This window comes from Symphalangus syndactylus, chromosome 22 (assembly GCF_028878055.3).
Source record: "Symphalangus syndactylus isolate Jambi chromosome 22, NHGRI_mSymSyn1-v2.1_pri, whole genome shotgun sequence".
NCBI classification, from domain to species: Eukaryota; Metazoa; Chordata; class Mammalia; order Primates; family Hylobatidae; genus Symphalangus; species Symphalangus syndactylus.
Genome location: NC_072444.2, coordinates 50,032,168 through 50,055,959, shown reverse-complemented (window position 1 = coordinate 50,055,959; position 23,792 = coordinate 50,032,168). Strand labels below are relative to the sequence as shown.

At 54.8% G+C, this 23,792-nt stretch overlaps 1 protein-coding gene across 1 annotated transcript in view; it reads left to right on the top strand.

The window, feature by feature from the left end:
- GLI2 (GLI family zinc finger 2) overlaps positions 1–23,792 on the top strand; it is a 255,998-nt gene that overhangs the window by 212,750 nt on the left and 19,456 nt on the right. The window contains exons 4-8 of the mRNA XM_055262031.2: positions 1,345–1,547; positions 5,328–5,513; positions 19,264–19,465; positions 21,282–21,495; positions 22,831–22,953. Coding sequence (XP_055118006.1) covers positions 1,345–1,547; positions 5,328–5,513; positions 19,264–19,465; positions 21,282–21,495; positions 22,831–22,953 — 928 coding nt within the window. The remainder of the gene's footprint in view (positions 1–1,344; positions 1,548–5,327; positions 5,514–19,263; positions 19,466–21,281; positions 21,496–22,830; positions 22,954–23,792) is intronic.

Sequence of the window (23,792 nt, the reverse complement as noted above, 5' to 3'; positions counted from 1 at the left end):
GTAATTATCTCTGGTTTGCTCAACCAACAGACAAATCATTTCCTCCCTGAAATAACCAATTCCAGCAGTGGCCTTTCACGCGTCCAGCATCAATCCAGTGTGAAGATTGTGAGGGTCTCCCGGACAATGCTGGGTTAGCCCTCAAAGTGTGGTTCTAACCCTCTAACAGCAGTTCTCCTTTCATGACTGCCTGCTGTGTCTCTGGCACAGTTTTGGGGACATTCTTCCTCACGACAACCCTATGAAACAGACAGGATTATGATCCCCATTCCACAGATGAGGAAACTAAGGCTTGGAGAGGTTACACTGTGATTTGGCTGGGATTCTACCCAGGTTTGTCTGATTCTAACACACTCTTTTCTTTGCACAATGTCAAATTATAGACTAAAAAAATAAAAATGAAATCTTGGTCAATGTGGTTGCTGGTGACTTAGCTGTGGTTTTGCAGCTGCTTCACCATAAAGTCTGATTCATCTTTAATGAGTGAGTTTTGGAGTAGATTACCTCAAAATACACCTGCAGCTGCATAGAGGCCCCAGGTCAGCAGGCCTGACATAAGGGCCTGAGGTCACATCGAATGGATTCCATGACTCTTGGTGGGCAGACTTGGGGACATGGGGGTGGGCCCTGGCCATGCCAGCCCAAGCCAGCGGCACCAAGCCCAATGCACGCCTGACTGTTGGGGCATCTGAGAAGGGTGATTCTGTTAGCGCTAGGAGGAATTCCATGGAAGGAGAGCAAGGACATATTCCAAGATTTTAGTCAGGGCTCATCAATTTCAAAACTCGCCTTGAATCCTGACCCTGCGGCCAAGCTGGTCACACCAGCAACCAACCATCCAACTGAAGCCAGAAACTCTCCACTGCAGGACATCTCCTGATCCCTCTTTTTCACATATCCTGTTAGCAGTATGAGCTCTTTGCATTTTGCTCGTGGTATTCGTATTTTCATATTCATTTTGATACATGTTTCTAGCATGCAGGCCTATGCCCAGCCCCGAGGAGGCACTGGGAAACCGCAGTGCAACTGTGATGTGTGGGCGGCCTGCTGTGCCTGTGCTCCAGCAAGTCCAGTCGCGGGTGCGAGGTCCATTCTCCAGCGTGGGACTGGCGGGTGGGCGCATGCACCAGCATGGAGCTTTCACTCTGCATTCTCTGGCTAATGCTTGAGAGTTCAGACTCTAATTCACAGATGACCAGGGGATGTCGGTGTAGCAGATAATAAGTGCAGGTTGTTCTGTAAAGTCTTTCCAGGAGAGACAAGGACTGTCCATGTCGGTTTTGGGGTCTTGGTGGGGTTCCCTCTGTGTCCTCCTTCTTAGACAGCTGCCCATTGTCTCTGCAGGCCCCCTGCCCTCAGCGGCAGCCCTGTCATCTCTGACATCTCCTTGATCCGGCTTTCCCCACACCCGGCTGGCCCTGGGGAGTCCCCCTTCAACGCCCCCCACCCGTACGTGAACCCCCACATGGAGCACTACCTCCGTTCTGTGCACAGCAGCCCCACGCTGTCCATGATCTCTGCGGCTAGGGGCCTCAGCCCCGCTGACGGTGAGTAGGGTATGGGGATGGGGAGGGGCAGCTAGGGCATTGGGGCAGGGCGCAGCCAGCCTCTCTCACACTAACACTGTCAACTCCCCAGCCTTGGTCCCCTTGAACGGTGATCAGGCTGGTGTTCCTTCACACTACTTCCAAACAACAAGTTTTGGGTTTTATGTTCATTAAAGATCCCTTGGTAAGCACTCTTTTGCATGCAAACCATGTATGATCTATTGTAATAATAACAGTAAGGGTCTATCCAGGTAGGTCCTGTGTAGCTGAGAACCACTGGTTGTAACCAACCAAAGTCTGCAGAAGCTGGTGTTAGGAAAGGGGATGTTGTGTCGGGGTGTCTCATGCAGAAGGAAGGCGGAGTGGGCTGGCTGCTGCCTGCGTCTCTGTTAGATCTGCCCCCTTGCGGGTTAACACAGGAGGCCTCCAAGTGGCAGCCCAGGCCCTGGGGCTCTGGGGATGAAGCTGTGGCATTGTGTCTCTCAGTTCAGATGCTTGAGAGAGAACATTGATTGGCCCGGCTCAGAGATCAGATGGCCACCCCGGTGTGACTAATTTCAGCCAGAAAACGGCAGGGTCACATGGTACAAATATGTCTTTATATGTATAAAGCAGATCTAAAGTTTTATACTTCTAGTCCCCACCCACCCCACCCACAGACACATGCAAACACATATTAGTAACCCAGACATTTGGGGGCCAGTCCCACCCATGCCATCTCCCTGGGAAGTGTACCCCCATTCCATAGCATGGCATGGCCCCGTGCCGCCCCGACAGTGCTGTTAGCCACTCATTGTCCCCATCCTTGAAAGCAACCAAGTGCATCTTCTCAGAATACATGAAGCTAAGACTTGACCTCTCAGGCTAGAGGACATCTGCAACTTGAACTTCAGAGCCCCATGGGCAGAGGCTCTAGGAAATGTGGTCCCAGTGAGTCTCTTATCAGTACCAGCATTCTCCCGGAGAGGAATGCATCCTCTTCCAGCTGGTGGGTGTGACCATAAGTTGAAGCGGAGGCCTGGCTCTGAGTATGTGCAGGCTGGAATTTCACGATGAAAAGGAGGCATCCGGTTTTCAAATGTGCAGAAAGACTCCCTGAAGCGTTGACTCATCTTCCTGGCATGGAGGTTTGCACTTTGCCTGGTCCTCACCAAACAGAAACCAAACAAGGCAAATGGCCGTAGCCAGGGGGCTTGAAAATGGCTAGCTAGAATGTGGCACCATTCTGAAATGGCCCCTCAAGGTCAGAACTCAGCCCTGAACTCTGCGTGCGTCCCCTGTGTGGCCTTGACCAAGCTGGGGTGCCCTGAGGCCTGTGCTGCCTCTACACCTGGCTGCTGTCGTGTGGACAGTGGGCCTAGCCCTGTCCGCATCACTCCTGAGGTCCCAGTGCTGGGATTACAGGCGTGAGCCACCATGCCCAGCCCATGATGGGCTGACCACGAGTGAGAGGACACAGATCAGGTTCTAGAGTCTGCCTGGCTCACGCTAACACTGTCGACTCCCCAGCCTTGGTTCCCTCGGATAGTGACCAGGCTGGCGTTCCTTCATACTACTCCTGAACAACAGGTTAATGCTCACACCTAGTATGGCAGCTGAGGGGTGCCCCCCAAAACACAGGTCCACATCCTAATCCCCAAACCTGTGGGTATTCCCTCCTTTGGAAAAGTGGTCTTTGCAGATGTCATTAAGTTAGGTCTCTTAAGCTGAAGAGATCATCCCAGATTATCCACACACGCCCTAAATCCAATAACAGGTATCCTTACAAGAGACACACAGAGAAGGCAGACACATTCATGCCCACCCAGGGACACACACAGAGTCACAGAGGAGAAGGCAATGTGAAGTCAGAGGCACAGATGGGAGTAATATGGCCACAAGCAGGAAGCCGGCAACCAACAGAAACTGGAAGAGGCGAGGAACCACCTTCCCCTTGAGCCTCTGGAGGGAGTGCGGCCCTGCCAGCCCTTAATTTCAGATTTCTGTCCTCCAGAACTGTGAGAGAATAAAGTTCTGTTGTTTTAACAACAGTTAACACAAAGTTTATGCTAATCTGTTATAGCGTTTACCCTGGGAAACTAATACACATGGTAACAGGGCTCCCAGGGAAGAGGCGGAAGGAACCTGGCTGCTCTCCCAGGGCTAGGGCCAGACGGCCGGTAGAGATGTCTGTGGGAGGAAGGAACAGAGCACCCTCCTGGAGATGCTGAGGAACCAGGGACGCTGTATTCTCCCGACTGCAGTGTAGCCAATGAAGAGCTGGGTGGGCTGGGCACAGTGGCTCATGCCTGTAATTGGATTTTGGGAGGCCAGGTAGGAGGATCGCTTGAGCCCAGGAGTTCAAGGCTGCAGTGAGCTAGGATTGCACCACTGCACTTCAGCCTGGGCAACAGAGTGAGATCCTTTCTCTAAAAAAAAATTTTAAAAAGGAGCTGGGGGTGGTGAGACAGAGCTGCCCCTGGAGGAGAGGCCTTCGACTGATGGATCACCATGCTATGCATTAGTTCAAGATAAACACTGAGGTAGCTCCTGGAGCACCCATGTACCCATTTACAGCCCCACGACATAGCAGGGACCTGGCTAATTTGTATGGCCCTGACTCCCACAGGAAGTAGACCAGATACGCCAAGGCCTCATCGGCTCTTGGGCTACTAGGTGACCAAGGATGGCAGATTAGGCTCAAGAGCAGCTGGCAGGAAGTCTGAATTCGAGTCCTGTGTGCCCTGCTCAGTACCAGCAGAGCCTGCCATGTGAGGTTTAGAAGCTCATCAGCCATCCAAGGCAGTGTTGGCCAGACCACGTGTGACTGGGGACAAATGGGATCTCCAGGGAAGGTTTTGAGGGAAGGTGGGTAGGCAGGAAGGAGTAGGGGAGGGAACTTTAGGCATGGACAGGGGAGGCAGAGACTGTGGGCGATCAGCCTGGCTGGAGGCCTGGACTCTTTGGAGATGCAGCAGGAGATGGCGAGAAGGAGGCAGAGGAGGATGGCAGCTTCCATGGCCTGGTCTCCTCTCTCTGCCAAGCGCATAAGAGAGCTCTTTTGGAATTTGTCGAGACTGCTAACAGAGAGGCCATAGTGCACAGTGGTTAGGAGCTTGCTTCCTAGATTCAGACTCTCCTCTTTGCACACCTGTGGACTCTCGATGGGGGTGCTAGGTTTCCAAGCTCCCGTTCGTTTCCTGACACCACCTTGCTGAGGGCCAGCCTCCCTCAGATGCTCTGAATTTCATCCTCGCTGCCTCTTTTCCTAAGCCCTGGGCAGGGCTGACCTCAGGGTTGAAGCAGACAGCCCCAAGGCTCTGCGCTGCAGGGATAAGGATGTGTGCAGACCAGGAGCTTTATCTGGCCAGGCCTGGCGCCCCGGCAGCCATGTCACCCTGAATGTTCAGGCACAGACTGACCTGGCCCAGCCGCGTGCCGCCGAAGTGCCTCTGTTTGTACCTTCTTTTAACTTTGAAGACTCTGCTGGACTATGGATCCTGTTGGCCTGGGGCTCCGGGATTCTGAGGGGCATGGAGGCAGAGGAGGGACAGATTGTTAATGAATCTAATGAAAAGGGGGAGTACGGAGATCGGGGTCTGGCCTCCTTCAGCAGCAACACCGCAGTTCATGCTGGCCAAGCCCAGGCCCAGCACAAACAGTGGGGCAGTGGGGGAAACTGCCGAGGAGAGAACCCCCCACACCAGGTGTGCATTTCTCTCTGCTTTTTTTTTTTTTGGCAGGAGAAGGTGCAGCCAGTGCCAGGTTCTGACGGCTTCTTTCTCTCCCCTCTGCCCACAGTGGCCCAGGAGCACCTTAAGGAGAGGGGACTGTTTGGCCTTCCTGCTCCAGGCACCACCCCCTCAGACTATTACCACCAGATGACCCTCGTGGCAGGCCACCCCACGCCCTATGGGGAACTGCTGATGCAGAGCGGGGGTGCTGCCAGCGCACCCCATCTCCACGACTACCTCAACCCCGTAGACGGTGAGTGCTGGCCCCGAGGGGCTGAGGATGGGGCTAGCAGATCTCCTCTTGAGGCTGAGAAGGTCACTCGCTGTTTCTTTTGGGGACAAGGGCCCTTAAGGAGAGGTCGGGCTGTACCCCAATGCCTTCCAGGATGGCTGTCCACAGGCACTGAATCTTTGGACAACACTTACTGAGTCACCACGGGCCAGGAGGTGTTGTAAGCATCGCAGACACCACAGCAAACGAAGCTGGAACTTACAGTGCGATGTGGAGAAACAGATGCTAAGCAGCTCTAGGAATTACATATGAAAGTAGCCAATTACAAATGAACCGGGGAAACAAAGCAGGGGTGGTGGAGCTAGCGCTGGGTGAGTGGGGTACAGTTTGGAATGGGGAAGTCAGAGGAAGCCTCACTGGGAAGTTGAAATCTGGGGAGTGAGTGCTCCAGGCAGAGGAAACTGCAGTGCAAAGGGCCTGAGGCAGCAGTGGGCCCACCGAGCTCAAGAAACAGCCAGGAGCCAGTGCCGACAGTGAGGGGTGGGAGTGGGGGTGAGGCCAGAGTTTCCAGGCGGGGTCTTGCCAGCCAGTGCACCTCGGAAGAGACTGGCTTTCACTGGAGATGAGGCTGGGCAGAGGATAAAAGAGAGCTGACTGACTCACAGAAGGAATCTCCTTACGTGCTGATATGAGAATTGATTTGGGGGCAAGATGGAGGCAGGAGGTCCAGTTGGTAGAGGTGGGGAGAAGGGGCCAGGTCTTGGGAAGACCGTGAAGGTATAACCACGGGATATGCTCCCAGCTAGAATATAGAGTTGAAAGAAAGAAAGGGAGTTGAAGTTGACCGCAGGGTCTCGGGCCTGAGCATTTGAAGGATGGAGTAGTAACTGAGCTGGGAGGCTATAGGTGGGGCTGTCTTAGAAGGGAGGGAAGTCAGGTATCCTGGGTAGATGAAGCTTTTGGTGCCTGTTAGACACCAAGTCCTTCCCACCCACCAAATGCCATCCTCACAGCTGCTTTCACAGGGACACCTGTGACCCTCTGACCATGAGCCTGGGGTCAGCATGGAGCCCGTCTCAAGGAATAGTGGAGGGGGTGGAAGGCTCAGCGCCCCCTCCCATCCCCCAGTCAGTGCCACTCCGCCTGCGGGTCCTGGAGCCCTGGCCAGCGGCACACAGGGAGGCAGGGCAGCCAGTAGAGCTGGAAGCCACCGCAGGGGACAGGCAGGCACCTCCTGCAGAGCCAGCCTCCCCGAGCCCTGCCTGGGGCGGCATTTTCACTCCCTGATAGCCCATGGCAGGGAGACAGAAGCCTGCAGGGCGACCGTCCTGCAGGGGCAGCCCTGGTGCCTACAGGGCCATGCAGCCTGTAGCAGGTTGGGGTGGGCTGGTGGGAAATCACATGGGACCAGGCAGGGCCATGAGACTCCGGGTGGGCTGCTGCCTTGGTCACCCCGACCCTCCCGCAGGGCTCTGTTCCAGGGGAGCCCTTCACTTCTCTAAGGCCTGGCTGACATCTCGCCTCCTCCAGGAAGTCTCTCTGGAAGCCTCCTCCTTCCCTTTCCCCTGCCCACCTCAGTCACTGGGACAGCTCCCTCCTCTGGCTGCTACTTCACTCTGCCTGGCCCACCTCATACTTACAGCAACCACCTCACATGGCTCCTCAGCTATCTTGAACATCCCCTGCTTCCCAGGAAGAGTTTTGCTGAGAAGAGGGCGGCCAACCTCCGAGGCTGGCCCCTCGTGGATGTGGTCCTCTCCAGGCCCTGGTGGGAGGCCGTAACATGCCTCAGTGATGCCACCAGAATTGGGTCCCTGTGTCTGTCCCATTCTTCCTTGCCTTTCCCAGCATGGTGTTTAGTCCAGAATTAAGCACACCATCCAGATGTTCAACAACACCTGTCAGCTCTGTAGGACATTGACGTCCCTCTGAGTACACACACATCCATGTGCTCTGTTCCCCTCTCCTCTCAGCAGCCCTACACAGTGCTCCCACAAGCCATAGTAAGGTGTCAGAGGTGCTGAAAGTTGTGTGCTAGACATACTCCTTGCCAATATTAGAAACCAAACAGCAGCAACCGAGTGCATGAAGGATCATGTTCAAATTGCCACACCCAAATGTCAGCTTCCTCCAAGCAGGACTCTTCTTCCAAGGGCCAGAGGGTGGCACCAGGCCAATAGGAAAGTGGATGAGGCGGAGAAACCATGGCCAAGAGAGGTAAGATGAGGCAGGTGTCCCCACAGGGCAGGAAAGGCTAAGCCAGGCAGCCAGAAGCCATCCAGTGATTTGCAGCATGAGCGTCTGCTGTGTGTGTGAGTGTGTGTGTGTGTGTGTGCGCACGCGTGTGTACGTGCACATGTGAGAGACAGTTAATTGGAATGCAGACTGCCTCTGTTCTGTGCTTTTACACACATTCTTCCATGTAACTCACTTAGCCACCTTCTGAGGGTAGAAATATGCTCCTTACTTTAAGATGAGCAAATGGGCTCCCAGCATCTAGCGGCTTGACCCAGGCCTTGCTCTGTTTGTTACAAGCACCATCTGCCCTTCCCTGGGGTGCAGTTTTCAGCAGCACATGCACCTGACCAGCCATGAGCCCTGGCCCCAGGGAGGGCCAGCCAGGCCAGGTGGACTTGAGCTCAGCCCAGAGCAGCTGGGCCAGAGCCAGAGGGAGAAGTAGTACAGCGAGCTCCAGGGCAGGCCTGGGTCAGGCCTGGCTGCACGGTGTCCTCCCCGTGGTAGCTGGGCTCAGAGGTGGTGACAGGACTGAAGGGGTGTGGAGTGGCAATCCCAAGCCCTGCGAGCTGTGTGGATTAAACACATTGACTGAGATGGCACATGTGAGCCTGGCATCTAGCAGATGCTGGAATAATGCTGGTGCAGGTCTCTTTCCACCAGTATACCTTTCCCTCTTTAAATCCACTCCCTCTTGCAGGATTCTGTGTCTTCATTGTAGGCAGCTCTGTCCACCTGCTGCCTAAGCCCAGGCCCCAGGTTCTCCCAGACCTTTGCCTTGCCATCTCCCATCCATCCCATCCTGTCCCTCAGGCCTCCAAGAGTGGTGTGTCACCCTCCTGGGCCAGCCAGTGACATATCGCCCTCGTAGCACTGCTCCATGGCTGCTGCTCATCCAGCATCCCCATCTTTATCCTCTCCACCATCCTGTGCTCATCCCCTGCCACTTCTAGCCCCCTCAGGATAAAATTCAGACTTTAGAACCCCCGTCCAGAGGCCTTCCTCTCCAGCTCGTCTCTCTCCACTGCACACTGGTCTTGCCATGCGCTGCCCCACCTGCAGGTCCCCAGATACCTCCCTGAGCTCATTCCTGCATAGAGTCCTGTGCACGGTGCCCTAGGCCTTCTCCTGAGACCCCACAAGAATCCAGCCCCAGGCCTTTCAAGCCACCAACTAGCTCCACTGCACTAGCGGGACCCAAGGTGCCCCCAACAGGAACTGGCTGGGACTTCTCCTTACATATGGCCAGATGGCCCGCCCCATCAGGTCTGGGAGCACATCTGGCAAGGAGCAGGTCCTCTGTGTTTGTTGGGTGAGTGAGTGAATGAGTGAATGGCACTTAGAAAAGACCCTGGAATGGAAAGATGCGCTCCAGCTAAGGAAGGAAGCACTCGAGGAACATAGCTGTTGGCTCACAGGGGACTGGAAGGGGCTGGGGAGCGACTTTGCCTTCCGGGCACTCAGCATTTGGCAGCCCTTGGGGCTGAGCATCTCTGGGAAGCAGCAGAGGAGCACAGAGGTGAGCTCAGCAGTGGGCCGAGAGCTCCCAGCCCTCCAGCAGCTGCTGGTTAACTCATCACACCCCACCCGCCGTGCTCTCTCCACCTCCGCCTTGGGAACACATCTGGACGTGGGGGTAGCGGGGACGCATCACCAGATTCCAGAGTCCGCCTAAGCAGGGATATCAGTTTCTCTGGCTCCAGTATGGGGTGGGGGTGGGGGCATTTTTCTTATCCATGGATTTCAGGAGCAGATGACTTCTTTCCCTTTGTTCCCAGTCAGTTACAACCCAAGAAAATCAGAGTAGTCCAGGATTATCTTCTGTTTTTATTGCTACTTAATACATTTTTTCCAAAACCAGTTTCAACTAGAACCAGAACCTTCACTTCACTTTTTAAAAATGCTTTCCGCCCTTCCATTTAGCTCCGAGGCCTGCGTGGATGGTTACTCACGTTATGTCTCTAAGAGACGCTAAACACAACACCAGGGCACTCAGCCAGGCTGCTGAGGCTGGACCTGTCTCTGGGGTGTCCCCCGGCTCCTCCCCTCCCGTGAACCATGGGAGCCGGGGAGGTGTTTTCAGTGGGTGCCTGCTCCATGGGTCTGTGCCGGTCCCTCCCGGAAAGCTCCAGACCACACAGCAGAGAATGTGAATGAGCGTTTCCACTAGGTTTCTTTTTGCTCAAATCCTCACTGAGAAAATTGTGTGGGCCATCCCTGGCGCCAGCAGTGCAGCTCAGGAGACCTGTGGAAGGGGCCTGGCTCTCTCGGAGGAATATGTGTTCACACCAGGAAGCCACCATACACATCTTCTTGAGCATGTGAGCTCTGTGCGGGCGCAGGGAGCCTGGAGAGCTCATGGACAGCCAAGGAGAACAGGCCTTCTTTCTCTGCCTTTCCCTGTCTCTGTGTCTCATGCGCACATACTGGTTGATTCGGCAGGTGTTTATTGGGCACCTTCTATTTACCAGGCCCGGTTCTAGGTCTAGGGACGCAATGCATCATGAGCAGCACAGAAGCCCTGCCTTCCTGGTACCTGAGTTCCAGCACAGCCCTGTGTGAGTTCCTGGGCGGGACCAATAATGCCTGTCTAACCTGACACCCCTCCTACCCCAGCCTCCTTTCTCAGCACCTTCATTCATGGTCCCAGAGGAGGGAGCACTGTAGGGGAGAGAACTTTCTGGAGGTTTTGAAGGTCCAGCCAAGGCGTGGAGAGGGCTCTGCCAGGCAAGAGGGTGAGCAGGGAGAAGTGGGTGGGAACTCCATACGAGTCCTCATCCTGCAGGGCCTTGTCCCCAGTACACCCGTTTGCAAACCACCAGCCCAATTTTTACCTTAGCTGAGTGCCACCTGCACAATTGTGTATTTAATAATATCTTTTAACAGACTCACCTTTTGGGGTTAAATAAATTGTTCTTGAGATGGAACTTTGTATTTTTTCCTGAAATGGAAAACCTAATCCCTGTCTGAGGAAGATGGTCCTGTCTCTGTCTCCATCAAACCTAAAGTCACCTCATCTGGGCTGTGTGTGGCCCTACATTTATTTGGGAACACACTGCAGTGGTGGAAGAAAGGCCAGAAGCTAGAGAGGCCTCTACGGGGCTCTTGGGGGATTGGAAAGCCAAGCCCTGCGTTCCTCCCAGGGCACTGAGGCCAGGGTGCCGGCAGGACAGAGGGATTTCCCAGGCTCTGATGAAAACCCACCCTCCCTGGTCTCCCGGTGGTGGGTGAAGGCCCATTTCCTCTTGTTCTTAAAGGGGTCCTGATTTACAGCAGGAAGACAGGAGTGCTGCCGCGTGGGAAGGTGATAGAGAACCAGTCAGGGAACCAAGGTCATCATTCTGCTGAGCGGCTCCCTGGAGAGCGGGGAATTCACTGGTTGTCACCCGGGCCCTAAAATGGAACTTTCTCATGTTATGCTGTTGAATATTGGTGATTTAACAACAGAACAGCCACCCCCTTCCCCCTCCACCACATTGAGAAGATTGAGATGTTTCCGATTGAAATGTTGTCTGTTTACAGCTCATACTTCCTCCAAGCCGTGCATTTTATTGTCATATTGACACTAATTTGGCTCGGATGTCACCTCCATTCTGACGCCTGTTCTTTATGCTGCCTGTGGATCCCGGGGGTTTTCAGAAACCAATTACATTGATCAAACCCAGAGAGGCAGGAAGAGCTGGTGGAGGGGCTGCCAGAGGCCCAGGTCAGGCAGGGATCCCTGGCCTAGCCCGAGACAGGAAGAGGAACTGAGGCAAAGGAAGCCACACTGCAGGTCCCTGCGTGAGGTGGTGGAGCTGCTGTATACAGGCACGGGCTAAGCGGTGTCTATGGGTCATCTGGTAAACCCACACAGACTGTCCCGCCACATCAGCTTCATGAAGCTGCCTCACGGCTGAGGAGCCTGCGGCACAGCCTGTTTCTCTGTGTTCATCACTTAGCTAGGCCGTGGTCCTGGCAACTCTGAGCCTCTCTGCTCTTGCTACTCCCCCATCAGAGGGGGTGAGAGGGCTGTGGATGGCTAGGTGTGGGAGCATTAAGGTCCTCAGGCCAGATTTCCTTAGAGCATCTCCTCGGCAAGCCAGAAAATATCTAGATGAGGGAGTTGGGCTATGCAGGGAACACATCTTAGCCAGTGAGGATTCAGGGTACCCGAGCCCCACCACCAGGCTGCGTCCTGCTGGCCTTGTATTTTTTCCTGCAATGGAAAACCTAATCCCTGTCTGAGGGGGATGTTCCTGTCTCTGTCTCCATCAAACCTAAAATCACCCAGCCCCGGGCTGAGGATGGCATCTGGCACAGAGAAGCCTCCTGGGACCCGGTGCCAGGATGGTGCTCTTTCCTCCGCCCCTCAGCCCAGGCTCCTGGGCACACAGGCCTTGGGGGGATCCCCAACCCCGACTCCATGGAAGTCCACCCACAGGTATAGATGATATGTTGGCTATCAGCCCATAGCACCCCTGGGGTGGGTGCTGGTAGCCCATCTTCTGCATGAGACAACCAGTGATTGGCTCAAAGCTACCCAGTTCAGAGTATGCAAGCAGGGTTGGAGCCTGGGTCTGCCTGAGTCCAGGGCCTGTTCTTGCATCTCCTGCCCTTCCCACTGCCTCAGGGAAAACAATGATCTCCCTCCTGAGCACCTTGGGAGTCTCTAGAATAATCCTGCTTAGATGGCACCTTGCAAATCCTGCCTGGTGCCTCGGAGTACTGTCTTCATCTCTCTCCTACACGGTGAGCTCCATGAGGACAGGGTCAGAGGCTTCCCTGCCCGGAGTCCCCATGATGTCCAGTCAATGCCTGGTGTGCTCTCAGCACTGCACGAGGGGCTGATGGATCAATGAATAAACATGTGAATGAGCAACAGAAAGCGCTAGTGGGTGAAGCAAAGTCCAGAGGCAGGTGGTGTCGGCATCCACCCAGGTGAGGGTGGGCAGGTGGCCAGTCACCCGTGGCCGACTGGCATTAAAACAGGCGCCTCCACAGATGAATACTCCATGTTCCCGGTCATAAATCACAGGAGAAACCACAGGAAATGAGTGCCAGGCTTTTCTTTCTATTTAGTAATTTATCAAGGGAAGAGGTGCATTAATAAACATATTTCCCATGAGAGGCGGGGATAACAGAGATGAATATCACTGTCAGATTTGGCCTGTTTCCTCTTGTTAGGGGCACACGAGAGGGTGGGAATCCAAATATTAGCAGCAGATTCTTTTTTAAAAAATGTGTTACGAAGATGTGTGTGTTTCTTACTTTATATCGTGTTAGATGGTTTTTCCCCCTCACATTACCGCATTTGCCACTCAGTTTGTAAGTAATAGGAGCCTTTCAGAGAATTCACTTCTGCATCTTTCTTTGAGTTTCCTTTGAAGTGAGGATTGACAAGGAGTGGACTCAGTAAATAAGAACCCAGAAGCTGAGAGGACGCCGAATGCAAGCCGATGAGTGAATGTCTAATGACAGCTGTGTTGCTGCGTGGCCCAATCATCTTTTCTAGACTTGCTGCCCTTCACTCCATTATTGACTGGAGGCTCACCGTGCCCCTTGGAAAGTCCTCCTAGCCCTTGAAGAAGCCACATTCATTAGCAATTTCATTTTGGAATGCCCACTGGGTTTTAGGCACTATTCTTGGCATTCTATGTGTGTCTTCACAACAGCCCTGCAAAGCAAGCCACACTGCCCTGATTGTACAGATGGGGAAAGAGAGGCTCAGGAAAGCTAAGTAAATGTGCTCCAAGGAAGCCACAAAGTGACAGGCTTGACAGGGACAGTGGCGGAGGCTGTGTGTCTCTGCATCGTGTGTGTGTGTGTGCGTGCGCACGCATCCACCTGGGGTGTGTGTGTCCACCTGGGGTGTGTGTGTGTGTGTCTCCACCTGGGGTGTGTGTGTGTGTCTCCACCTGGAGTGTGTGTGTGTATGTCTCCACCTGGGGTGTGTGTGTGTGTGTCTCCACCTGGGGTGTGTGTGTGTGTGTCTCCATCTGGGGTGTGTGTGTGTGTCTCCACCTGGGGGGTGTGTGTGTGTCCACCTGGGGGGTGTGTGTGTCTCCACCTGGGGTGTGTGTGTGTGTCTCCACCTGGGGGGTGTGTGTGTGTCCACCTGGGGTGTGTGTGTGTGTGTCCACCTGGGGTGTGTGTATGTCTCCACCTGGGGTGTGTGTGTGTGTGTGTGTCTCCACCTGGGGTGTGTCTCCACCTGGGGGGGTGTGTGTGTGTGTGTCCACCTGGGGTGTGTGTATGTCTCCACCTGGGGTGTGTGTGTGTGTGTGTCTCCACCTGGGGTGTGTCTCCACCTGGGGGGGTGTGTGTGTGTGTGTCCACCTGGGGGGTGTGTGTGTGTCTCCACCTGGAGGGTGTGTGTGTGTCTCCACCTGGAGTGTGTGTGTGTGTGTGTCTCCACCTGGGGTGTGTGTGTGTGTGTGTGTCCACCTGGGGTGTGTGTGTGTGTCTCCACCTGGGGGGTGTGTGTGTGTCCACCTGGGGTGTGTGTGTGTCCACCTGGGGGGTGCGTGTGTGTCCACCTGGGGTGTGTGTGTGTCCACCTGGGGTGTGTTGTGTGTCCACCTGGGGTGTGTGTGTGTGTGTCCACCTGGGGTGTGTTGTGTGTCCACCTGGGGTGTGTGTGTGTGTGTCCACCTGGGGTGTGTGTGTCTGTCCACCTGGGTGTGTGTGTGCATCCACCTGGAGTGCGTTTGTCCACCTGGGGTGTGTGTGTGTGTGTCCACCTGGGTGTATGTGTGTCCACCTGGGGTGTGTGTGTGTCCACCTGGGGTGAGTGTGTGTGTCTGTCCATCTGGGTGTGTGTGTGTTTGTCTCCACCTGGGGTGTATGTGTGTGTGTGTGTCTCCACCTGGGGTGTGTGTGTGTGTGTGTCCACCTGAGTGTGTATGTGTCCACCTGAGTGTGTATGTGTCCACCTGAGTGTGTATGTGTGTGTCCAAGTGAGGTGTGTGTGTGTGTCCACCTGGGGCCCCCTCCCATGCAGGGGGCCCTCCCTGTGCCTTCCTGCAGTGATACTCCCTGCACCCTGAGACACCTCTCCTCCCCTGCACCCTGGGCATAGGCCCTGTGGCAAGTGGTTTTGGTGTCCCTGTACCTTGGGCAAGTTACTTAGTGTCCTTTGTTTTGTCTTCTGTAAAATGAGCATAGCAGCCCCTTCTTTATGGGACAGTCGTGAAGATTAAATTACTTACCACTTTGAAGTTTGGAGGAGTCCTAGCGCATGTGATGATAGCATTGAGTAAGTGCTGTCTTTAGGTGACTGTGAATCTGTTCTTTCTCAACATGTCCTGTCTGTGCCATGGGTCAGCCCTTGGCACCTCCCACTGGGCTCATGGCTGTGCCAGCCGTATTCGAGTGTTGGGGATGGTCAGGTGGGAAAAAGGATTTGGGTCCCTAATGCATGGTGAGAAAGACAGGAGCAAGCAGATAACCACACAGTGGATGAAAGCTCACCCCCACCCTTGTTTGGAGAGACAGGCCTGAGCGTAGGGAAGATCTGCCCAACTCCAGGAGGTCAGGGAAGGCATCCCAAGGGAGGTGATGACTCGGCTGAGGTCTGAGCAGGCAGAGGAGGCTGCACGTGCAAGTCCCTGTGCAGGTGATATGGAGGAGGGGCTGGAAGGAGACCTGGTGGCTGGAGTGAGGGCATTCCACAGGGCCACCGCCAGGCCTTCTTTGTAACAGCAGTGGGGATTTTTGGAAAGTTTTGGGGAGAGGGCAGGGACATGATCCTATTTCCAAGTTGAAAATCTGTCTTTGCAGTGAGCACTGTGGATTGGACAGCTGTTAGCTGAGGGCCCCAGAATGATCCAAGCAGGTGGTGGGCTGTGCTGGGGGTGGAGTTTGAAAGGAGAGATTTTGAGAGGCGTTCACGAGCCCACACATAAGTGGGCTCCATTGTGGTGGAGGGGAGGAGGGAAGGCCGACTCCCGGGTCTCCCGCTTTGCCACTGTGCAAGTGGCAGGCACGTGCTGTAGGAAGAACTGGTCCAGGCACAGGGCAGGAGTATGGGGCTGGCTGTGCTGAACTGGGGCTGCCTTGCAGACAGGAGGAGAGGACGAGGAGGCAGCTGGCTCTGAGAAGGCTCACTCTTCAGAGCCACTGAAAATGGGAGGTCGAAAACTGTTTGTGGGACGGGATGTCCTCCTGGCCCTGGGCCTCTGCTGACCTCTCTGAAGATGGACAGAGAGGACACAGAGTCCTTAGAAAGCCCAGACACCAGGGCTCCTTTGGACCTGGGTTCAAATCCTGCCTCTGTAGATCTGTGACCTTGAGCAAGTCACTGACCTCTCAAGCATAGTTGCTTTGCTGCTTATCTGGTTTGCTTGGAGGATGGTGGTAGCTGTTAAATGAGTCAGTGGGTCTAAGCGTCACTAAACGGTCCTCGTCACTGGGTCATTATTTGCATAAGAATTCAGAAGCAGGCATTTATCCAGATACTGCATCAGAGGAGCACACTCCAGCCAGGAAGCAGATGCTGCACTAGAGGAACACACTCCAGCCAGAGTGCTGACGCTGCAGCAGAGGGGCACACTCCAGCCAGGATGCCCCTGTTTGCCATCCAGCATCCCTATTTAGAGTGGGTGATCACATTTGCAGTGCAGCCTCACAGCTGGCTGGGGAGTAGCCTGCTCTATGGGCCTCCCTGCCTCTCTCTGTCCTCAGGCAGGTGGCCTAGGATCCTTCCTGCTGTAAGAGAAAGGAGGAGTTGTCTGAGTGAGTTACCTGCTCTGCCCTGGCCCCTCTGTGGGGTCAGAGCAAGTAGGCATCCCCAGAAGCAACTATGGAGCGTCTTCTGTGTACCCACCGTAGCTCTGCTTACTAAAATATTTGTAAGCCGCAGTCTTCATAGCCCAATAGAATAAACAGCGAAAGCATAAAGTTTAGCTGACAAGGATGTCAGAAGAAAAGAATGTTCTGATTAACTCAACTTTTTTTTTCAACTGGGAGCTTTCCTAACATCACTTAACGCTTCTTGTTGAAAATAAAGTATACCAAGTACTGGGTCACATGAGCATCTCAACTGTAGCCACTCTGGAGTGCCCAGGCCACCTCCCCATCCGTCATCCCACTGGGTCACAGCAACCCCAGAGCTGGCAGGGACTTGTTTTATGCTGGCGTCATTGATGACCCCAAGTCTGTGACAGGTAAAACAATTTGCCCCAAGTCATGCAACTGACTTATGGCTCCAGCCCAGGGTACCCAGTGCGCAGGCCCCACTTCACCCCACTGCAGGCCACTGTTCCAGTCCAGGTCTCCATCCCTCTACCCCGAGTCCCTTCATCCCAGGCTGCTGGCTGTCTACTCCCCTCTGTGGCCTCAGACTCCCCTCATCCCATGAAAGAGGCGGTTAGGAGAGAAAACCTTGGAAGCCCCTTTCAGCCCAATGGTCCTAGATGTCCTCTGTCCTCTCCATGCCTTAGAGAGGTGCTTCTCCTGGTGGCCTGGCAGGAAAGAGCCTCCCCAGGGATCCCTAGGCCTCCTCAGGGTTGCAGCCAAGCGTGGGGCTGGGCCGGGCATGGTTGCCCCGGGGGGCCAGCATGGATCCCAGGGCATGCGGCTTGTTCCCAGGTGGGTGTGGGCTCTGCCCTCACACAGCCTTCTTGGGGACTGGTAGGTATGGAGTGGGGGGCTCAGAGGCTCATAGGCTATCACCCCCCGCCCTCGGTGCTCCTGCAGCTGTGGAGACATAAGGAACTGCCATGTGCATGATTCAGAGTGGCCCTAAGCTCAGTGGTCAAAGCCGTCAGGAAAGCTTCAGGAGCACCCACCAAGAGGCCGTGTGGACTGTGAGCATGAGGCCCACGGAGCCAGACCCTGCAGTCAGGGCAGCCTGCCTGGAGGAGGGGGCACTCAGGAGGGGTCTCAGCAGGCAGAAGGGAGGAAAGCAGTTATCATAAGCCCAGGAACAGCCAAGCACAGACATGGGTGTGCTTGAGCAACCCCCAGCATCATTTATGGGTGACACTACCAGCCCATGGGGAACCCGGAGGCCTGGAAAGGATGGGTGGGCAGGGGCCAGTGGGACATGAGAAAAGGCTGCTCCATACAGGTGTCCAGAAAGTCAAGGACAGGCCCAAGCATTTACTGTGCCCTACCATGGGCCAGGTGCTTCTCATGCTTCGCCTAATTTACACCTCATGCCAGCCCTGGTGGTCAGCACTATTAGAGCCCTTTAAAAAGAGGAGACTGGCTCTGGAGGATCTGGACAGGGCAGGAAGCTTGGCTTGTGGAGAGTCATCCAGCAGTGTTGTCAGACCATTTCTAGGCCACCGCTTGTTCAGAGCAGAGACCTAGAATCCTGATGGGGGCACCGTGAGGGGGAGCAGTCTGGAACCACAGTGGAAGAGCCTTTGGTCCTGGGGTAAAGGGTACTCTTATCTGGGGCAAGCCCTCTTCCCTTCCACAGTTATGTAGGTGTGTGACAGCAGCTGGTGAGGGCTGAGGGCATAGCCATGTGTCCACACATATGTGTGCATATGCATGTGTTCACATGTCTGCATGTGGGTGCACACAGGTGTTTGCATGCATGGGTGGTGTGTGCACCTGCGTACATGTGTGCCTGCATGCATGTGGTGTGCACATTCAAAGCAACAGCTTCCCAGAGCCTCAGGCAACCTTAGAACTGAGGACCTCAGTATGCAGGAGCACCTGCCTGTATCAGGATGCCTCTCGCTGCCATGTCCTCGTGTCCTCCCTGCCCTGTTACAGCAGGCTGCCCAACAGGCTCTGGAGAGACAGCCAAAGGCCCAGACATCGCGAAGAGTCTGGGGGCCACCATCCAGGCCTCTGCTTGGAAAATGCCCTCTCATGGGGCACTTTAGTGGTGATTTCAGGTACAACGTGACCCGTGACCTTGGAGCACTTACTTCCATTCACTCTCTTCCCCATGGAATTCTCCATAGCAGTGGGAACAGGCGAGCTTCTGCCACACACAATAGCATGGAGAAATCTTACAAACTGACCATGTGGATGAAGGAGGCCAGATATGAAAGAGTATTTAAAAATTCCATTTACACAAAGCTCAAAAGTAGGCAACACTAAGCTGTGTGTTAGAAGCCAGGATAGCGGCTGCCCTTGGGCTAGAAGATGGAGGGGGCCTGTGGACACTGGCCAAGCCCTGTTTCTTGACCTGGGGCTGGCTTCCCAGGTGGGCTAACTTGGTGAGCGGCCACCGAACTGCTCACTTATGATTCGTGCACACTCCTGTCATGAGGTAAGCATTGCTGGATTCCAGCCCTGGTCTCTGCACCCAGTGGTAAATACACTATGCTCAGTGCTCATATTCACTCGCCCAAACACCTTACATGCACTTCTGCAGTCCTCACCACACCCTGCGCTGCTCAGTCCATTTTACAGATCAACAAACTGAGGCCGAGAGGTGACATCCTTTGCCCAAGAGCCCACAGCTGGAAAGTCGGCAGAGCTAGGATTCCCATTAGACCATCCTCGCAGGCTCTTCCTGTCCGCCACCCACCTGTCACCCCCTCCCCCATCCCCAGTGATGCTGACCTGTCTTGTGTTGACTATCCCACAGTGTCCCGTTTCTCCAGCCCACGGGTGACGCCCCGCCTGAGCCGCAAGCGGGCGCTGTCCATCTCCCCACTCTCAGACGCCAGCCTGGACCTGCAGCGGATGATCCGCACCTCACCCAACTCGCTAGTGGCCTACATCAACAACTCCCGAAGCAGCTCAGCGGCCAGCGGTTCCTATGGGCATCTGTCAGCGGGTGCCCTCAGGTGAGCCCCGCCTGCAAGCAGAGAGCTGAGGACCAGAGCTGGGCTGAGGGCCCAGTGGGGAGGGGCTGGCTTTTCAGTGGGTGCTTTTGACCCGAGGAGAAAGACAGGACTTGTGGCATTTGTGAATCCACATACTTGCACCTTTTCTATGAATTCAAAACCAATAATGATCAAATTGAAATGAGCCCATATCTGAATACATCTTCATGGACCAGGCCTGTCATGAATGACTCAAATGTGAAATCAAAGGTGTTTGAGGTCGAAGATGGTTTTCCTAGTATTTCACTGAATTTGGTGGAGCAGCCAAGTATTGGCCAACCTTGGAGACCACACAAAATATGACATTGACATGGCCCATGCTGTCAGCAAGCCTCTGGGCTGGCAGCAGGCCTCCCTCTGTAGCCGCATGGTGGCACACCCAAGCCTCACTGACACCAGCCAGCCTTCTCCCGTCTGTGTGGCTCTAGACTGTCTGAGGACTCAGACCCCAGCCAGCTTGACTGAAAATCACATGCCTCCCCAGCACCTCCAGGAGAGGCCAGGAGGTGTTAGGAATTTCAAGAGAGTTTGTCCCAACGACCTGGAGATGGAAAGAATAAGAAGTGTATTTGTTATCTTTTGCTGCCTAATGAATTGCTCCAACACATAGCAGTTTAAAACCACAAGCAATTGTTATCTTACCCCATTTCTTTTTTTTTTTTTTTTTTTTTTTTTTTTGAGACGGAGTCTCGCTCTGTCGCCCAGGCTGGAGTGCAGTGGCGCGATCTCGGCTCACTGCAAGCTCCGCCTCCGGGGTTCACGCCATTCTCCCGCCTCAGCCTCCTGAGTAGCTGGGACTACAGGCGCCCACCATCACACCGGGTTATTTATTTATTTATTTATTTATTTATTTTGTATTTTTAGTAGAGACGGGGTTTCACCGTGTTAGCCAGGATGGTCTCGATCTCCTGACCTCGTGATCCGCCCACCTCAGCCTTCCAAAGTGCTGGGATTACAGGCACGAGCCACCGCGCCCGGCCATCTCACCCCATTTCTAAGGGTTAGGAATTGGAGACAGGCTGAGCTCCAGTTCGGTGGCCACAGTCAAGCTGTCAGCCAGTGCTTCATCCCGCTGAAGGCTTGACTGGGCCAGAATGCCCCCTCACGGGGCTCTCAGCAGTGCCCTTTGTTCCTCATCTGTGAGCCTCTGCTTAGGGCTGCTTGAGTGTCCTCACAGCATGGCAGACAGGTCCCAGCCCACCTTGCAGCCTGAGATGCGAGAGGAAGCTGTAGGAAGCCACAGTGTCTTTTATGGCTCAACCACAGGGGTCACCAATCTTTCCTTGGTATCCTGCTGTGTGAAGGGTGGCTCTTATGCAAGTGGTGTGACAGAGCCTAGAAGTGCAGTAAGAAGAGGAGAATAATGCAAGCTGGAGGGCTCAGGGCATGATTCCTGGATGAGGGGGCATTAGAACAGGATTCGGGGGCCTCATGGGTTTCATGTAGTCAGGGAGCAGTGATACAGGCATGCATCTAGGTATCACAGCAGTGGAGAGGCCAGGGTGTGGGGATGAGATGGAGTCTGGTCCCTGTCGGGGGCCAGCCTGCCAGGGGTGAAGGCTGCATCCTGGGGCAGAATCTGGGGAGCTGATCACAGAAGGTGAGTGGCAGACAGTAGGAAGCCACAGCTGGTTCTTGAGTGAAGAAGCCACAGTCATGGTGGGGCTAGCAACATGCTCATCCCTGTCATCTGGGCAACGTTCTCTCTGTCCAGAAAGTGTCAGCCTAACAGAGCCCCCGACCCCCCACCCCCACTTCCTTGTCTGCTCTGTTGCAGCCCAGCCTTCACCTTCCCCCACCCCATCAACCCTGTGGCCTACCAGCAGATACTGAGCCAGCAGAGGGGTCTGGGGTCAGCCTTTGGACACACACCACCCCTGATCCAGCCCTCACCCACCTTCCTGGCCCAGCAGCCCATGGCCCTCACCTCCATCAGTGCCACGCCCACCCAGCTCAGCAGCAGCGGCAACTGTCTGAGTGACACCAACCAGGTAGGTGGGTGCAGGGGCCAGGATGGCCACTGGGTACTCATCTGGACGCATGAGGGCTGTTCACTGCCAGCTCATGCTAAGAACTTGTAGAGGGCCTCTGGATTCACGTCTGGCCGCTGGGGTGCCTTCTGGGCAGAGGCCACGTTACAGAAAGGGTGAGACCTGGGCTCAGTCCATGGGAAGCTGCCAGCTTCTCCATTCTGCTGTCTCCTGTCCAAGAAGCATAATAAGTAGATGGAGAAAGCCTCGAGTTCCCAGGGCCTGGCACCATGGAGGTGCTGCATGCACAGCACATGGCATGGGTGGGTGAGTGAATCATTATAACACTGTGCAGTTTCGTTATAGAGTGTGCATTTGCAGCAGGCTTTCACACACTGCCTCATTCAACCCTTCCAACGGGCCTTGAGCATGCCTGGGCATCCTAGTATGGTGCCTGGCACATCCTAGGTGCCATTATTATTTGGCAAATGAAGTGTTCTTTTACAGATAAGGACGTGGAAAGGCACAGGCCTTAGCATCAGTCAGACCATCTTTGGGATTCCAACTTGCCTGAAAGCAGCAAACCTCTCTCCCTCTGGCAGCCTGAGCTAACTTATCTGCAAAGTGGGATTCCTGACGCCTAGGTGGGGCCACTGTGCATATAAACGAGCTCGTGTGTGCAGAGCTCCCATAGGCTCTTATCCTGGGAGCACTGACAACGACGATGCCAGAGGTGAAGGGACCACCCCAGGCCACCCACCAGCAAATGGCAAAGCCTGGATGTGGCTACACCTTTGGAAGGAAGACAGGACAACATGTCCTCTAGAAGTGTCCTCTGTTCCAGAATGTCCTCCCTCTCCACCCCAGGGCTCCTGGTGGCTCCCCACAGCCTCCCCACGACAGTGGCTGTCAGCTCTGGAAACATCACCTGATACTTTAGCTCTAGCCCCTTCTCCTGAGGAACTGGGCTCTGGCCCCCTATGCCCTGGGCTGGCCAGGCCCTGTTTTCAGACCCACAGTGTCCCCTGCTCTGGAGGGCTGAGAAGTTGAGCCTGGTCAGAACAGGAGCAAGGGCACCCCGCATTTTCCAAAGAGAGGGTCTCTTTCCCATTTCCCAGAAGTCTTGGGGAGGCGGTGATGGAGAGGTGGGGGTTGGCATGCCCAGGTCTGGGTGCTCTCCTGTAGCAGGACATGTGTTCCGGCAGGACTGAGCTGGGGACTCTATTTCTGATACTTTAAACACAGGGTTAGCCCAGATGGCCTGTGCGGAGAGATCCTAGAGTTAAAGTCCAAAAAAATTTGGGATATCCCTGCCCTGCCCCTGAGTAACAGACTGTCCTCTGCACCCTTCCTCAGAACAAGCAGAGCAGTGAGTCGGCCGTCAGCAGCACTGTCAACCCTGTCACCATTCACAAGCGCAGCAAGGTCAAGACTGAGCCTGAGGGCCTGCGGCCAGCCTCCCCTCTGGCGCTGACGCAGGTAACCTGCTGCCAGCCGCACCACCTTCCTCCAGCTAGGACCAGGCCTGTGGGCTGCCTTGGGGCTGTACCCTTGGTGGTGAACGGATGGCTGGCTGGCTGCCTGCGTGGATGAATGAGTGACCCAGGGAGGACTGGGTGGGAATGCTGAGCTGTGACTTCTCACCACTGTGTTCCCAGCACCCTGGACATACTATATACCCATCACACATGGTGAATGAATCAGTGAGTGAATGAATGAACTTCTGCCTAGCCATCCCTCTTGTCTCAGGCTGCATCTATCTCTCTCTCCACACCTGACCTGTGCATAGCACCAGTCACAGCCTAGCTGAGTTGCTCATGTCCCCGGAATGGCCCAGGCGCCTCTAGGCTGCTCTCACTCTTGGAACCCTACCCCACCCTGGCTCCTTCGCTGCCACTTCTGCCCTTCCTGGTTCTCCTGGGTAATAGGACTTAGCTCCAGGCCCACACACCCAGCCTAGCTCAGGGTTCACTTCAGGGCATGTGCTGTGTGCACACCTGTCTCCCTGTCTACACTCTAAGCTTTGGAGAGGTGGCACTGTGGGAGAAGTGCCTGATTGGGTTCCATGCCACCAGGGTTTGTGCAAGTGTGCAGTGACTGACACAGTATTTTCCAATGATTCAATGCACATTTGAGTCAGTGAGTGGCGTGGTGAGGGGGTAAGATAGGACAAGTTCAAGCGGGGAGAGAAGAGCGGAGCAGCTCACAGCCCAATGCAGGCCTATCGTGTGGCCCAGACCCTGTGCTGATCCTTTTGGAAACCTTGCCACTTATTTCTTCTGCTCCAAGACAGCATGCAGGCAGCCCCCACTCTTGGA